Raw genomic sequence first — 17,367 nt, forward strand, 5'->3', positions numbered from 1 at the left:
TTTTTTTTTTGAGACGGAGTCTCGCTCTGTCGCCCAGGCTGGAGTGCAGTGGCACCATCATGGCTGTCTGCAGCCTCTACTTGCTGGGCCCAAGCGATCTCAGCCTCCCAAGTAGCTGGGACTACAGGTGTGTGCCACCATACCCAACTAATTTCTGTGTATTTTTTTTTTTTTTTTTTGAGACGGAGTCTCACTCTGTCGCCCAGGCTGGAGTGCAGTGGCCGGATCTCAGCTCACTGCAAGCTCCGCCTCCCGGGTTTACGCCGTTCTCCTGCCTCAGCCTCCCAAGTAGCTGGGACTACAGGCGCCCGCCACCTCACCCGGCTAGTTTTTTGTATTTTTTTAGTAGAGACGGGGTTTCACCGTGTTAGCCAGGATGGTCTCGATCTCCTGACCTTGTGATCCGCCCGCCTCGGCCTCCCAAAGTGCTGGGATTACAGGCTTGAGCCACCGCGCCCGGCCAATTTCTGTGTATTTTGTAGAGACAGGGTCTCACTATGCTGTCCAAGCTGGTCTTGAACTTCTGGGCTCAACTGATCCACCCACCATGACCTCTGAAAGTGCTAAGATTACAGGTGTGTGCCACTGTGCCCAGTCAGTTTAATTCTAATTAAGATCAAGATTATCTGTAAATACGAGTTCCCTCTCTCCAAAATCCAGAATTCGCTGGCATTAGTCACATCTCTGAGGAAGCTGACGATGGGACCCACATTGAGATACTAATCCCAGGGCTTGGTGGTTCAGGGCGCTGTGCTGACAGCATCCTGACTGCTTTGCCTGTTGCCTGGAAGGGGTGCTGTGTGGCGCCTGGCAGGTGGCAGAGTGGCCAGAGGCCATCATTACTCTCTTGAGTTACAATGTTCTCAAGCCCAGCTGAGTCCACACAGCCAACGTGGATGGACTAGGACAGATCCGATGACTCAGCGTCCAAGTTCAGTTGCAAATGCAGCCTTATTTCTTTCTTTGAAGTAGAAAATCAAAGTTCATAGATGAGATGAAAGATTAGTCATTGTACAAAAGTAATTATAGTGTGTGTACTTTTCTTTGTCTCCAGGAGCTGTGAAATTGACAAGCTTGGCATGTGGAAATCAGCACATCTGGGCCTGTGATTCCAGGGGTGGAGTTTACTTCCGTGTAGGGACTCAGCCTCTCAATCCCAGTCTCATGCTTCCAGCCTGGATAATGATTGAGCCACCTGTCCAGGTAAGCAGACGTTAGCTGGTGGAACTCATTCCTCAGTAAGACAGAAACTGTGAGGGTGCTGGTACTGGGAAAAAGGATCCCCACAGCCTCTAGAGGCCTCCCAGCCAATGCGGGGAGCCATGCCCCCAGGGTCTACACACTCATTCATCAAGATCACAATTGGAATTTGGGATTTGTGAAGTTTAGAACTGAACAACAGATGGTTACAGATTATGAGTCAACATATGTCTTTTCTCTTTCAAAATAACAATATTTGGCTGGGCGCGGTGGCTCAAGCCTGTAATCCCAGCACTTTGGGAGGCCGAGACAGGTGGATCACGAGGTCAGGAGATCGAGACCATCCTGGCTAACACGGTGAAACCCCGTCTCTACTAAAAAATACAAAAAACTAGCCGGCGAGGTGGTGGGCGCCTGTAGTCCCAGCCGCTCGGGAGGCTGAGGCAGGAGAATGGTGTAAACCAGGGAGGCGGAGCTTGCAGTGAGCTGAGATCCGGCCACTGCACTCCAGCCTGGGCGACAGAGCGAGACTCCGTCTCAAAAAAAAAAAAACAAAAAACAAAACAAACAAACAAAAACAATATTTTGTTTCTTTTTACTAAGTGAATATTATTTTTTAAATCTGCCTATATTTTGGAACCTCTGTTTTATAATAATAATGATAATAAATCAGTACCCACAAGTAGAAAGAAGAAAGTAAAAGTCAATCTTGTCATGGAGAAAATGCTGAGTGCCTCTCCTGGTTTGTTGAAGAAATTCCGTTTCCTGTCTGGCCCTCCGCTGGCCAGCTCCTGCCGTGTTTCAGCTGACAGTGCATCCCAACACAGTCTGTGTTCTCCTGACCTCCAGCACCCAGCTCACAAGCAGAAGTTGGATTTGAATGGACCATCTAGTTACCCTAAAAGATCTCACAGGCTTGGTTCCCATGCTGAATAGATTTCTGTTGAAGTTTATAACTGGGGGCTGTGGTTCTTTGAGACTTATTTGCCCAGACTCCTGCTAGTCCCTATTTGGTAACTCTGTTGGGAAACCGGTGAAGTTGCCAGTTGTGGAGGCAGCAGTAGGCGCGGAGGAATGGTTCCTTGTTGGGCAGAGAAACCTTCAGTGGAGTCAGGAAAGAGGTAAAGAGTAGAGTAAATGCCTTTGTGCCTAACTGTCTACATTTTGGTCATGGTGAGGCCTCAGGGATGAGGACACCAGTCGTGTCCACCAGCCCTGGGGAGTGTGGTTGGTGGGAGACCCTTTGCTGAAATCAGTATTCAGCTCCAGAGCTGTGTGGAGGCCACCACTAGCAGTCATGGCCACAGGGAGGCTTCTCGTCCTCACTGGTGGGTCTTCCTCCTCCGGAGGGTTGTGGGGATGGTAATGTCTCTGACAGTACTGTGTGAATGATACAGCACTGTGCAAACATGAGGTTGTACATAATGAATTATAACACATGCTCCATTTTCCCTCTGCGCACAGTGACTACTCACAGTGGCAGAGAGGGAGCGGTCTACCCTGCAGAGAGGAGCCTTTATCACTGCCATGTTTAGCACTGCTAGGGTACAGTGATTATGAAAAGCAAGCTGCTTGTCGTTAGTTTCATTATTGTCCTTACATTCTCTGGTTGCCTGCACCCAGGTGGACTCCTTTGACACACCACTGTTAATATGTTCCTTTTTTTTCCTTCTAACTACTTTATATTGTTCCTTTTAAGTTACAACCCACATAGTATAAAATTTCAGCCTTCTACAGTATGAAGCTCAGTGGTTTTTAGCATATTCACAGAGTGTGCAACAGTTAGCACTATCCAATTCCAGAATGTTTTCATCACTCCAAAAAAAACACCCTTACCCATTAGAGTCACTTCCTGTTCTCACAGAACCAGCCCCTCCGCCCATGGTGGCTACTCATCTGCTTTCTATTTCTATGACTTTGCCTATTCTAGACATTTTATATAAATTGGGTCATATACTGTATGGCCTTTTTTATCTGACATCTTTCACTTTGTATCATGTTTCAGAGTTCATCCACATTGTAGATGTATCAGTTCTTAATTCCTTTTTACAACTACATAACAGCTCTGTTGTATGAATAGGCCACATTGGTTTATCATTTCACCAGTGGATGGACATTTGGATTGTTCCTGCTTATTGGCTACTGTGAATAATGCTGCTGTCAACATTTGGGTGCAAGTCTTCAGGGAGGATGTATGTTCCCAGTTCTATTGGGTGTCTGTCTATAAGTGGAATTTCAGGTCATATGGCGATTCCGTGTTGAACTTATTAAGCATGTCAAAGTGTTTTTCACAGTGGCTGCACCATTTTGTGTTCCACCAGTAAGATATGAGGGTTCTCGTTTTTCCCATCCTCATCAATTTTTTTTTTTTTTTTTTTTTTTTTTTTAGACAGAGTTTCACTCTTATTGCCCAGTCTGGAGTACAATGGCGCAATCTTGGCTCACTACAATCTCTGCCTCCCGGGTTCAAGCAATTCTCCTGCCTCAGCCTCCTGAGTAGCTGAGATTACAGGCATGCGCCACCATGTCCAGCTGATTTAGTATTTTTAGTAGAGATGGAGTTTCACCATGTTGGTCAGGCTGGTCTCAAACTCCTGACCTCAGGTGATCCACCCTCCCCGGCCTCTCAAAGTGCTGGGATTACACCCAGTGTGAGCCACCACACCTAGCCTTTGCAATTTTTTGTTGGTATTTTATTTTTCTGGTCTCAGGACTGCCTCATATGTCTAATTTTTTAATACTAGCCATCGCAGTAGTTGTAAAGTGGTATCTCATTGTGGTTTGATTTGCACTGACCTAATAACTAATGAGATGGAACATACCTCTTTTCATGTGTTTGTTGGTTATTTGTGTGTCTGCTTTCAAGAACTATGTATTCAATTTTTTTTTTTTTTTTTTTTTAAAAAGGGAGTCTCACTCTGTCGCCCAGGCTGGAGTGCAGTGGCACAATCTCCACTCACTATAATCTCTGCCTCCTGGGTTCAAGCGATTCTCTTGTCTCAGCCTCCTGAGTAGCTGGGATTACAGACATGTGCCTCCATGCCTGGCTATTTTTTTTTTTTTTTCATATTTTTTTAATAGAGGCAGGGTTTCACCATATTGGCCAGGCTGGTCTCAAACTCCTGGCCTCAGGTGATCCGCCCACCTCGGCCTCCCAAAGTGCTTGGATTACAGGCGTGTGCCACCGCACCCAGCCTCAAATCTTTTGCTCATTTTAAAATTGTGTTATCTTTTACTGAGTTTGTTTGTTTGTTTTGAGATTGAGTCTTGCTCTGTCGCCCAGGCTGGAGTGCTGTGGCGTGATTGCGGCTCACTGCAACCTCTGCCTCCTGGGTTCAAGTGATTCTACTGCCTCAGCCTCCTGAGTAACTGAAATTACAGGCATGCGCCACCATGCCTGGCTAATTTTTGTATTTTTAGTAGCGATGGGGTTTCACCATGTTGGCCAGGCTGGTCTCAAACTCCTGACCTTGTGATTCGCCTACCTCAGTCTCCCAAAGTGCTGGAATTACAGGTGTGAGCCACCATGCCCAGCCTGCTGAGTTCTATATAAGAGTTCTTGGCTGGGCGTGGTGGCTCACGCCTGTAATCCTAGCACTTTGGGAGGCCGAGGCAGGCGGATCATGAGGTCAGGAGATCGAGACCATCCTGGCTAACATGGTGAAACCCTGTCTCTACTAAAATACAAAAAAAACTAGCCGGGCGAGGTGGCGGGCGCCTGTAGTCCCAGCTACTCTGGAGGCTGAGGCAGGAGAATGGCGTGAACCCGGGAGGCGGAGCTTGCAGTGAGCTGAGATGTGGCACTGCATTCCAGCCTGTGCAACAGAGCCAGACTCCGTCTTAAAAAAAAATAAAAATAAAAAGTTGTTTATGTATTCTGTGTACTAGACCTTTATCAGACACATGATTTACAAGTATTTTCTCCATTCTGTGCGTTGTCTTTTACTTTCTTAATGATGTTCTTTGATGCACAAACATTTTTATTTTGATGAAGTCCAATTTATTTATTTTTTCTTCATTTGCTTCTGCTTTTAGTTGCCTAATCCAAGGTCACAAAGATTTACCTCTATGTTTTCTTCTAACAGTTTTATAGTTTTAGCTCTTACATTAAGTGCTTCATCCATTTTGAGTTAATTTTTGTATATGATATGAGATAGTTGTCCAAATGCATTCTTTTACATATGGCTGTTCAGTTGTACCAACACCATTTATTGAAAAGACTATTCTGTCCACATTAAATTATCTTAACACCCTTGTCAAAATCAATCGATTATAAATATAAAGGGTTACTACTGGACTCCTAGTTATATCCCAGTGATCTGTGTATATCTATCCTTATACTACACTGTCCTGAGTACTTAGCTTTGTTGTAAATTTTGAAATCAGGGTATGAATCCTGTAACTTTTTCTTTTTCAAGATTGTTTCAGCTACATGGAGCCCCTCCTACATCCATGTGAATTTTAGGATAAGTATGTCAATTTCTGCAAAAAAAAAAAATACTAATTGGAATTTTGAAAGGAATTGTGTTGAATCAGTAGATAAATTTGGAAAATCTTCCAGTCTGTGAACATGGGATGTCTTCCCATTTATTTAAATCTTCTTTACTTTCCTTCACCAATGTTTTGTAGTTTTCAGAGTAGACGTTTTATACTGCTCTTGTTAAGTTTATTTCTAAGTTCTTTATTCCTTTTGATACTATTGTCAATGGAATTGTTTTCTTCATTTTCAGATTGCCCATTGCTAGTATCGATTTTTGTATATTGATCTTGTGTCTGGCAACCTTGCTAAACTTGTTTATTGGGTCTAACAGGTTTTTGAAGATTTCTTTTGCATTTTCTATAGATGAGATCATGGCTTCTGACATGGTCTGCCAATAGAGATAATGTTACTTCTTCCTTCCTATCTGTATGTCTTTTATTTTACTGTCTTGCCTGATTGCCCTGGCTGGAACTTCTAGGACAGTGTTGAATAGAAGTGGCGAGAGTGGACATCCTTGTCTTGTTTCTGATCTTAAGGGAAAGGCATTCAGTCTTTTACCATTAAATATGATGTGAGCTTTGTGTTTTCTTAGGCTCCCTTTATTAGGTGGAAGTTCCCTTCTATTCCTAGAAGGAATTCTAGGAGTTCTTTCCGTTCCTAGTTTGTTCGGTGTTTGTTATGATGAAAGGGTGTTGGGTTTTGTCAAATGCTTTTTCTATGCCTATTGAGATGGCCTTGTGGTTTTTTTCCTTTATTAATATGATACATTATACTGATGGAGTTTTATATGTTGAAACACAGTTTCGCCGGGCGCGGTGGCTCAAGCCTGTAATCCCAGCACTTTGGGAGGCCGAGACGGGCGGATCACAAGGTCAGGAGATCGAGACCATCCTGGCTAACACGGTGAAACCCCGTCTCTACTAAAATACAAAAAACTAGCCGGGCGAGGTGGCGGGTGCCTGTAGTCCCAGCTACTCGAGAGGCTGAGGCAGGAGAATGGTGTAATCCCGGGAGGCAGAGCTTGCAGTGAGCTGAGATCCGGCCACGGCACCCCAGCCTGGGCGACAGAGCGAGCCCCCGCCCCAAAAAAAAAAAAAAAAAAAAGAAACACAGTTTCATTCCTGGGAAAAATCCCGGTTGGTCATGATGTGTAATCGTTTGTGTGTATACGTTGCTGGATTTGGTTTGCTAAAGTTTTGTTGAGGATTTTTGTGTCTATATTCATGAGAGAGATTGGTCTTTGGTTTTCTTGTCATGTGTTTGTCTGGTTTTGGTATCAAGGTAATGCTGGCCTCATAGAATGCATTGGGAAGTGTTTTCTTCTTTTCTACTTTTTGGAGGAGTTTTTGAAAGATTGGTTTTACTTCTTAAACCCCGTTTGTTAGAATTCATCATCCCATCCATGAACTGATATAGCCATGTAGGCCTGAGCTTTTTTTGTGGGAAGTTTTTTGACTACTGATTCAATCTCTTTATTCATTATAGGTCTATTCAGAATTTTTTTTTTTTTTTTTCCTGACATGGAGTCTCGCTCTGTCACCCAGGCTAGAGTGCATTGGTGTGATCTTGGCCCACTGCAACCTCTGTCTCCTAGGTTCTTGCAATTCTCCTGCCTCAGCCTCCCTAGTGGCTGGGACTACAGACATGCACCACTACACCCAGCTAATTTTTCTATTTTTAGTAGAGACGAGGTTTCACCATGTTGGCCAGGCTTGTCTTGAACTCCTGACCTCAAATGATCCACCCTCCTCAGCCTCCCAAAGTGCTAGGATTACAGGCATGAGCCACTGCGCCCAGCCGATTCAGAATTTTCTATTTCTTCTTCTTCTTTTTTTTGAGACGGAGTTTTGCTCTTGTTGCCCAGACTGGAGGGCAATGGCACAATCTTGGCTCACTGAAACCTCCACCTCCCAGGGTCAAGCAATTCTCCTGCCAAGTAGCTGGGGTTACAGGCGTGCACCACCATGCCTAGCTAGTTTTTGTATTTTTAGTAGAGATGGGGTTTCACTATGTTGGACAGGATGGTCTTGATCTCCTGACCTTGTGATCCACCTGCCTCGGCCTCCCAAAGTGCTGGGATTACAGATGTGAGTCACTGCGCCCAGCCTAATTTTGTATGTTTGGTAGAGACAGGGTTTCACTATGTTGGCCAGGCTGATCTTGAACTCCTGACCTCAAGTGATCTGCCCGCCTTGGCCTCCCAAAGTGCTGGGATTACAGGCATGAGCCACTGTACCCTGCCTCTCTTTCTTCTTGATTCAATCTAAGTAGTTTATTCTTTCTAGGAATTTGTTCATTTCATCTATTTTATCTAATTTGTTGGCATCCAATTGTTCACAGTGTTCTTCTGTAATACATTTTATTTTTGTGAAGTTGGTAGTAATATCTCCTCTTTCTGATTTTAATAATTTGAATTGGCTGGGCACAGTGGCTCATGTCTGTAATCCCAGTTTGGAAGGTTGAGGCAGGAAGACCACTTGAGCCTAGGAGTTCAAGACCAGCCTGGGCAACATAGCAAGGTATCATCTCTACCAAAAAAAAAAAAAAAAATTACCTGGGCCTGGTAGTGCACCTGTAGTCCCAGCTACTCAGAAGGCTAAGGTAGGAGAATTGCTTGAGCCTAGGAGTTCAATGCTGCAGTGAGCTATGATTGCCGATTTTACTGCCAATTGCCAGTATACTCCAGCTTGGGCAACAGAGCACGACTCTAATAATAATAAGAGGAAGAATTTGAATCTTCTCTCATTTTTTCTTAGTCTAGCTAAAGGTTTGTCGATTTTGTTGCTCTTTTCAAAACACCTCCTTTTGGTTTTCTTGCTTTTTCTCTGTTTTTCTATTCTCTCTTTCTTCTATTTCCACTCTGTTACTTCCTCCCCACATTCTTGTGCACAGTGCTTTGCTTGATAGTGATATTCCTCTGGTAGCTCCAAGGAATATTTGTCACAATTATCACGTACATATGGAAGACCTGTGGTAACACTGGACTGTAAAGTTTGTAGGATCCCAGTGCAGAGGCAGGCCAGTGTTAGTAAAGGGCTGCTGAGTGCAAGAGCGAGATTTGCAGGATATGTTGTGGAAAGAACATCCTTGAGTGGGTTGAGGGCCCATATGCCTTACCTCCTCCTTTTCCCAGCAAGCCAGAGGCCAGGATGCTGGAGAGTAGGGCAGGCGGGAAGCTGCTGGACTCAGTCCTCAGTGGGGCTGGAGCCACTCTTGCCTCTGCTGTGTGCACCTATCTGCAGCCATGGGGCCACTCCGGTACCTGGCAAAAGGGTTACAAGGAGAACTGTGTGCAACCACAAATTCCTGTTCCTGTCTCCATGTAGACTCTAGAATAACCTCTAGGAAGCAAAGCTAAAATGGGGAAGAAAGCTTTGCTTAAAGTGCTCTATTGACTGTGGTGATCAACAGCTTTGCCCAGGAAAATGGCCAAAATAGAACAAATTCACATGAAAGGACCTCAAAGCTGTGCTCTGAATGAAGTAGTGATTGCTAAATGGGATGTTAAGCATGAACTATTTCAAGTAGTTCTGCTGAATAGAGCCACATTTTCTCATTGAGTTAGCTTTTAGCATGCTCTGGAAGACATTCAGTTTGCCACGGATTCTGTAGATACAAAATGCTTTTGAAGTTTTGAAGTTGGTTTCTGTGGGAAAGGAGTCAGGCTTCACATGTACACAGGCCTTTCTCCTGCATTTTGCCAAGCACTGCCTGATCCCTAACCCTTTTATTGCCCCAGGAAATAGAAAAGTCAGTGGTTCTCCCTATTTTACGAGGAAATCTGTTACCCGGAACAGTTGAGCAATTTGCCCAGGATCCCAACTCTGGTGTGTGCCAAGCCCAGGCAGGGACCCAGGCCCCCAGCTCCCAGGTGCTGCCCCTGCTGAGGCTCCCCTGGGCTGAGGAAGGTGCTTCTCCCAGGCTGCTGGCACTGACGATTGTTTGCTGAGATCAGAAGTGAAGACAAGTGCTGCTGCCAGGTACTCACCTTGTGCCAGGCTAGTGCCTGAAGTACATCTTTCCCTCAGTCCTCGCAACAACTTGGGAAGTGGCTGTGTCTTTCCCCATTTGACAGAGGAGAAAACCCTGGCTCAGAGGTTCAGAAAGTTGCCTGAGACCTCATAGCGGGCAGGCGGCAGGACTGGGACATAGACCCAGGTGTGTGACACCCGCCTCTGCCCCTCCTATGGCTCTGAGGCCCAAGACCTGCAGCAAGCACCAGGTTGTGGCGACATGTCATAGGCTTAGTGGCCTCACACGTGGTATTTTAGGACAAAGCCTACACATGCAAATCTTTACCTCGCAGAGGGTCCTGAAAATGAGCCCAGGAGTGGGAGGAGACGGGGGCTCACTCTGAGGACTGGAAGTCAGAAGAGTTGGTTGAATCTGAGGATTGGAGAACAAGCGGGGTTTATGTATTTTGATGATGTTCTACATCTTTCCACTTTGTTTTATTTCTTCTTCGACTTGAGCTTCTTCATCTGCATAGAGGACGTATTTGCAGTGGAAATGGAAATGGAGGCAGGGGATAGATGCTCAAGGGCACCTGAAGTGAAGCCACAGAAATCTTTAAAATTAGCATCAGCTTCTCTATTTAGTTCCATTGTCCTATTCTCTTCTCTGGGAAGATACCCCCTGTAGTAGTTTTGTGATAAAGTTTTAACAAAGTACTCAAAACAAATGACTCAGTTTTCAGACTTGCTAACACTTGGAAGGGTTTGGAGAAAATATTTATAGTTGTGTTTAGCATCTTCAGAGTCTGGAGTTTGCTGTTTGAGTTAGAGAATGTTCTGTCTGTGTTAGAGGCACCTCTAACGCAAGCATAGTTGGTGTGCAGTTTCACATTCTGTGTACCCTATGTGCTTGAGTGGAAGAGGTGTCTGTTCTTACTGTGCTTACAGTTGACTCTGAAATGGTGTCTATAGTGTGGTTCCAGTTTTGTAAAACAAAACTATAAAATCCTACTAGGCTGGGTGCAGTGGCTCATGCCTATAATCCCAGCACTTTGGGAGGCCCAAGTAGGAGGATCACTTGAACCCAGGAGTTCAAAATCAGTCTAGGCAGCATCGTGAGACCCTGTCTCTACAGGTAATTTTTTAAATTAGCCAGGTGTGGTGGCGTGCACCTGTGGTCCCAGCTACTCAGGAGGCTGAGGTGGGAGGATCACTTGAGCCCAGGAGGTCAAGGCTGCAGTGAGCATGTTTGTACCACTGCACTCCAGCCTGGGCAACAGAGCAAGACCCTGTCTCAATCAATTAATAAAAATAAAAAATAATTTCCCACTGAAAACCTAGAAGAAACTACAGCAAAGGTGACTGTTATGGGGCCGTAAGTAGGTCATATGCCCAGGAGTGTTCTGCCTCAGATATGGAGCAAAATTAGCCTAACACTAAATGCAGCTCTGGTCCTACCTACTGGAGCTTGGTTTCAGAGTAACTTAACAGCATCTCAGAACAAAGCTCCAGAATATTTACAGATTGCAAAAATATCCAACATCAACAAGATAAAATTCACATGGGCAACCAATTAACGTTTACCCAACAAGCAGAGAAGCAGGAAAATACGACCTGCAATGAAGGGGGAAGAAATCCATCAATAGGAGCTGACCCAGAAACGATACAGATGGTAAGATTCGTAGACAGGACGTTAAAACAGTTGTTACACCTTTATGTGTTCAAGAAGCTAGTAGAGAGATTCAGCCTGTTCAGTAGAAAAATGAGAGATACGAAGACTCCAGGCTAGGCCAGGCACGCAATGGCTCACACCTGTAATCCCAGCACATTGGGAGGCTGAGGTGGGCAGACCACCTGAGATCAGGAGTTCAAGACCAGCCTGGCCAACATGGCAAAACCTCATCTCTACTAAAAATACAAAAATTAGCCAAGCATGGTGGCACATGCCTGTAATCCTAGCTCCTCAGGAGGCTGAGGCACGAGAATCACTTGAACCTGGGAGGTGGAGGTTGCAGTGAGCCAAGATTGCACTACTGCGCTCCAGCCCGGGTGACAGAGCAAGACTCTGTCTCAAAAAAAAAAAAAATCAATAACAAAACCTCCAAGCTGGGTGCGGTGGCTCATGCCTGCAATCCCAGCACTTTGGGACGCTGAGCTGGGAGAATTGTTTGAGCTCAGGAGTTCAAGATGAGCCTGGGCAAGATGGCAAGACCCTGCCTCTAAAAAAAAAAAAAAAAAAAAAAAAAAACTCAAATCAAATTTGTAGGGATTAAAATTGCAGTGTCTGAGTTGAAAAATGCACTGGATGAGATTAATGGCAGCATAGAATTTGCAGAAGAAAAGACTAGTGAGCTTGAAAACACAGCAGTGAAAAACCATCCACATTGAAGCCGAGAGGGAAACAGGCAAGAAAATGTTCAGAGAATCAGTGAGCGCAGACCCCTTCAAGTGACCTCACATAAATAAAATCCAAGTCTTAAAAGAAGAGGGAAGAAGGGTGACAGGAAAAAAAGATGTGAAGAAGAAATACAGCTGAAAGTTTTCCAAATTTGATGAAATAATTATGCTGAGACAAGAAGCCAAAGAATACATACTGTTATCATTTCATTTATATAAAATTTGGCCAGGTATGGTGGCTCATGCCTGTAATCCCAACACTTGGGGAGGCTGAGGCGAGTAGATCACCTGAGCCCAGGAGTTCAAGACCAGCCTGGGCAACATGACAAAACTCCATCTGTACAAAAAATACAAAAATTAGCTGAGTGTGGTGGTGCGCACCTGTAGTCCCGGCTACTTGGGAGGCTGAGGTGGAAGGATCCCTTGAGCCCAGGAGGCAGAGACTGCAATGAGCCATGATGACTGCCACCTCACTCCAGCCTGGGCGACAGAGCGTCACCCTGTCTCAAAAACAAACTTATTTATATAAAATATTAGAAAATGCTAACACAGGCCTGGTGCTGTGGCTCATGCCTATAATCTCAGCACTTTGGGAGGCTAAAGCAGGTGGATCACCTGAGGTCAGGAGTTCAAGACCAGCCTGGCCAACATGGTAAAACCCCGTCTCTACTAAAACTACAAAAGTCACCTAGGTGTGGTGGTGCACACCTGTAATCCCAGCTACTTGGGAGGCTAAGGCAGGAGAATCGCTTGAACTCCAGCCTGGGCAACAGAGTGAGATAATCTCCTGTCTCAAAAAAATAAAAAATAAAATAAAAATTAAAAAAAAGAAAATGCTAGCACAGATCAGTGCTTACTCAAGGCCTGGCAGAAATTTCAAATGGGAGATGTGGCAGTGGCTTCATGAGTATATACATGTGTCAAAGCTTACCCAATTATGTACTTTAAATGTGTGCATTTCATTGTATGTCAACATACCTCTGTAGAGCTGTTTTTGGTTTTTTGTTTTTTGTTTTTTTTTTGAGACGGAGTCTCTCTCTGTCACCCAGGCTGGAATGCAGTGGCATGATCTCAGCTCACTGCAAGTTCCACCTCCCGGGTTCAGGCCATTCTCCTGCCTCATCCTCCGGAGTAGCTGGAACTACAGGCGCCCACCACCACGCTCAGCTAATTTTTGTGTGTGTATTTTTAGTAGAGACAGGGTTTCACCATGTTAGCCAGGACGGTCTCAATCTCCTGGTCTGGTGATCCGCCTGCCTCCCAAAGTGCTGGGATTACAGGCATGAGCCACTGTGCCTGGCCTGTTTTTGTTTTTTAGAGACATAGTCTCACTCCTTGCCCAGGCTGGAGCACAGTAGAGTGGTCATGGCTCACTGGAACCTCAAACTCCTGGGTCAAGCCATCCTCCCACCTCAGCCTCCCAACTAACTAGGACACTACAGGCATGCACCACCGCACCTAGCTAATTAAAAAAAAAAAAAAAAAATTATAGAGACATAGTCTTGCTATGTTGCCCAGGCTGGTCTTGGACTCCTGGCCTCAAGCAAGCCTCCCCCAAAGTACTGGGATTGCAGATGTGAGCCACCATGCCTGGCCTCTGTACAGTTGTTTTAAATATTAAAGTGTAAAAAAAAATTTAAATGGGCTGGGTGTGGTGGCTCATGCCTGTAATCCCAGCACTTTGGGAGGTCGAGGTGGGTAGATTGCTTGAGCTCAGGAGTTCAAGACCAGCCTGGGATTATTATGAAATCCTATCTCTATGAAAAACACAAAAAATTAGCCAGGTGTGGTGGTATGTGCCTGTAGTTCCAACTACTAGGGAGGTTGAGGCTGCAGTGAGCTATGATCATGCCAGCACACTCCAGCCGGGGTGACAGAATGAGACCCTGTCTCAAAAAAAAAAAAAAAAGTTTTAAATGAACGTTATAGGATACCCTACACTGTGTTGGATTTGCAGAGGGAACAGAAATGAGTGAAGCTGGCTGAGCATGGTGGCTCACACCTGTAATCCCAGTACTTTGGGAGGCCGAGGCGAGTGAATCACCTGAGCTCAGGAGTTCGAGACCAGCCTGAGAAACATGGTAAAACCCCATTTCTACCAAAAATACAAAACATTAGCTGGGCGTGGTGGCACATGCCTGTAATTTCAGCTACTCGGGAGGCTGAGACGGGAGGATTGCTTGAGCCTGGGAGGTAGAGGTTGCAGTGAGCTGAGATCATTCTACTATACTCCAGCCTGGGCGACAGAGTAAGACTCTGTCTCAAAAAAAAAAAAAAGGAAATGAGTGAAGCTGCTTTTGGAGTTAAGTGACCAAAAGTTAAATGACTAAAAGAAGAGCAGAGCAGGAGGTTATAGAAGCAATCATGAAAAAAATACAGATCCTCAGGGTCCCAAACCTGGTTTCCGAGGATGGGTAGTGTTTGAACTGGGACTTCAGACTCAAGGGGCATTTTCAGTGACCAGCAGGTAAAGAGGTTTGGCCAGTGTTTCTGAGTAGGGAAGAGTGCTCCTTCCTGCTGCTTTGGGAGGACTGTCTGCTGCTAGACCACCCTGAGGACTGTGAGACATTAGCTCCGTGGGCTTCTAGGCTCCTGGCAGTGAACCTCTGGGAGGGAAGGATGCAGAAAGGATGTTGTGGGAAAGAGAAGACCTGAGATGTCCTTTGGGTCATCTTTGGAGGATCTTGACTCTCAGGCTGGAGAGTTTGTGGCTAATTCCAGGGGCAGTGGGACCTATGGGAGGCTCTTGAGCAGGGCCGGACAGGACCCAAATGGGAAAGTCTGCAGTGAGCTGTGGAAATTCTCTGGCCTGATTCGCTGGATTCATGGTACACATCTGTGGGATGTGAGGTTGGGATTGAGTGGACATGGGGACTCTGACATGGATTGCTTTGGGGCAGAGGAAGCCAATCCATGCTGGTGTCCCAGCCTGGGTCTGTAATCTCATTAATCCCCTTTTGGTGACTGGACCAGTTGTCTGTACAAGTGCCTCTTGGTCACCTTGATCCAACCTCACTGAGCCAGCACTGCTTGTATCCACAATGCTGCAGAAGACTTCCTTCCCAGCTGGCCTGCATGCAGGTGTCTTGCAGAGGCATTGGGAAGGTGGCATGCAGCCATTTCCAGCAGTGGGGTGCAGTGCTCAGGGAGACTGCAGCATCCCGGAGCCCTGCCAGCCAGGAAGGACTGTTCCCATTGTGGGTGGAATCCATTACTTGCAATCAGAAGAACTTCAACTAATACTTGTTTTTTGCCTGTGGATTCAAGTGACCTTGGGCATGTTGCTTAAACTCACTGGTCTTTCACTATCATTTTCCCATCAGTAAAGTGAAGGGTCAGATCCATCTTAGAGCCATCAGAGGAGCTTATTGAAAATGTCCAGGCCTCGGCCGGGCGCGGTGGCTCAGGCCTGTAATCCCAGCACTTTGGGAGGCTGAGGTGGGCGGATCACGAGGTCTCTACTGAAAATACAAAACATTAGCCGGTGTGGTGACAGGTGCCTGGAGTCCCAGCTACTTGGGAGGCTGGGGCAGGAGAATAGCATGAACCCGGGAGGCGGAGCTTGCGGTGAGTGGAGATCGTGCCACTGCACTCCAGCCCGGGCGACAGAATCAGACTCCGTCTCAAAAACAAAAAAGAAAATGTCCAGGCCTCAGCCCCTCCCTGGAGATGTGAATTCAGCAGGTCTGGGGTGAGGCCCAGGCATCCTGGTGGATTTTTATTTTTTATTTTTGAGACAGAGTCTCACTCTGTCGTTCAAGCTGAAGTGCAGTGGTGTGATCATAGCTCACTATACCCACAAACCCCTAGGCTCAAACAGTTCTCCTGCCTCTGCCTCCAGAATGGCTAGGGGTATGCACCCTCACACCTGGCTCATTTTTAAAATTTTTATTTTGTAGAGATGAGGTCTTGCTGTGTTGTCCAGGCTGGTCTCAAACTACTGGCCTCAAGTGATCCTGCCAGCCCTCAGCCTCCCAAAGTGCTGGGATTGCAGGCATGTGCCACTGTGCCCTGCCAGTTTCGTTTTTTGGTTTTGGTTAGTTTTTTTTTTTGAGATGGAGTCTTGGTCTGTCACCCACTAGAGTTCAGTGGGGGTGATATTGGCTCACTGCAACCTCCACCTCCTGGGTTCAAGCAATTCTGCTGCCTCAGCCTCCCAAGTAGCTGGGAATACAGGCACCTGCCACCACGCCCAGCTAATTTTTTTTTTTTTTTTTTTTTTTTTTTGAGACAGGGTCTCACTCTGTCACTCAGGCTGTAGTGCAGTGGCACCATCTCGGCTCACTACAACCTCCATCTCCTGGGTTCAAGCGATCATCCCACTTCAGTGTCTTGAGTAGCTGGGGCTACAGGTGAGTGCCACTACGCCCGGCTAATATTTGTATTTTTAGTAGAGACTGGGTTTCTCCATGTTGGCCAGACTGGTCTTGAACTCCTGACCTCAGATGATCTGCCCGCCTCGGCCTCCCAAAGTGCCGGGATTACTTGAGTGAGCCACCGTGCCTGGCCACGCCCAGCTAATTTTTGTATTTTTAGTAGAGATGGAGTTTCACTGTGTTGACTAGGCTGGTCTGGAACTCCTGACCTCAAGTTATCCACCTATCTTGGCCTCCCAAAGTGTTGGGATTACAGATAGGAGCCATCACACCCAGCCTGGTTTTTATTTTTAATGAAAGTCATACATGAAATGCCAAGTGTGGTGGTATGTGCCTCTAGTCCCACCTACTCAGGAGGCTGGGTGGGAGGATCACTGGAGACCAGGATCATCCACCACACTCCAGACTGGGCAACAGAGTGAGACTCCATCTATAAAAGAAAGAAAACAAAGTCACATGTGAAAATCGGTAGGTTGACATGTCAGTGGGTTGTATAAGATGTGCTACAAGAAACAAGTCTCTCCTGCCAATTTTGCCCTCTCTGGAGAGCTCCTTTCAATTCTTTTCACTGAAATGCTGCTTCTGGAGCTGTGTTTGGTCCCCTGACTTCAGGTGTTGCTGATTGACTCTCCAGGGAAACAGAAACATGCAGAGCTCTTGCTCTCCCTTCCCCCATCCCCCAGCCACCCGCCTCCCTTCCTGCTTCCACCCTCCCAGAGCTGCAACACTTCCCAGGCAGGGGCCTTGCTGTGAGGAAGGAGGAGCGCTTCACAGTGGAGGCAGGGGATGAACCACACCTGCAGTTCCTTGTCTGTGTGACTCTGTTTTCCCTGCACTTGATAATCATCTTGTTTGCTCATCTAGTTTTTTTTCTTTTTTCTTTTTTTTTGTTTTTGAGACAGAGTCTCGCTCTGTTGCCCAGGCTGGCCTGCAGTGGTTTGATCAGTCTCTGCTCACTGCA

The 17,367-nt window shown here is 46.1% G+C and overlaps 1 protein-coding gene across 1 annotated transcript in view; it reads left to right on the forward strand.

Annotated features, from left to right (window-relative positions):
• TECPR2 (tectonin beta-propeller repeat containing 2) overlaps window positions 1–17,367 on the forward strand; it is a 135,489-nt gene that overhangs the window by 104,043 nt on the left and 14,079 nt on the right. Inside the window, exon 15 of the mRNA XM_017851491.1 lies at window positions 1,055–1,203. Coding sequence (XP_017706980.1) covers window positions 1,055–1,203 — 149 coding nt within the window. The remainder of the gene's footprint in view (window positions 1–1,054; window positions 1,204–17,367) is intronic.

The sequence above is a fragment of the Rhinopithecus bieti genome, unplaced genomic scaffold (assembly GCF_001698545.2).
Source record: "Rhinopithecus bieti isolate Rb0 unplaced genomic scaffold, ASM169854v2 scaffold_34310, whole genome shotgun sequence".
NCBI classification, from domain to species: Eukaryota; Metazoa; Chordata; class Mammalia; order Primates; family Cercopithecidae; genus Rhinopithecus; species Rhinopithecus bieti.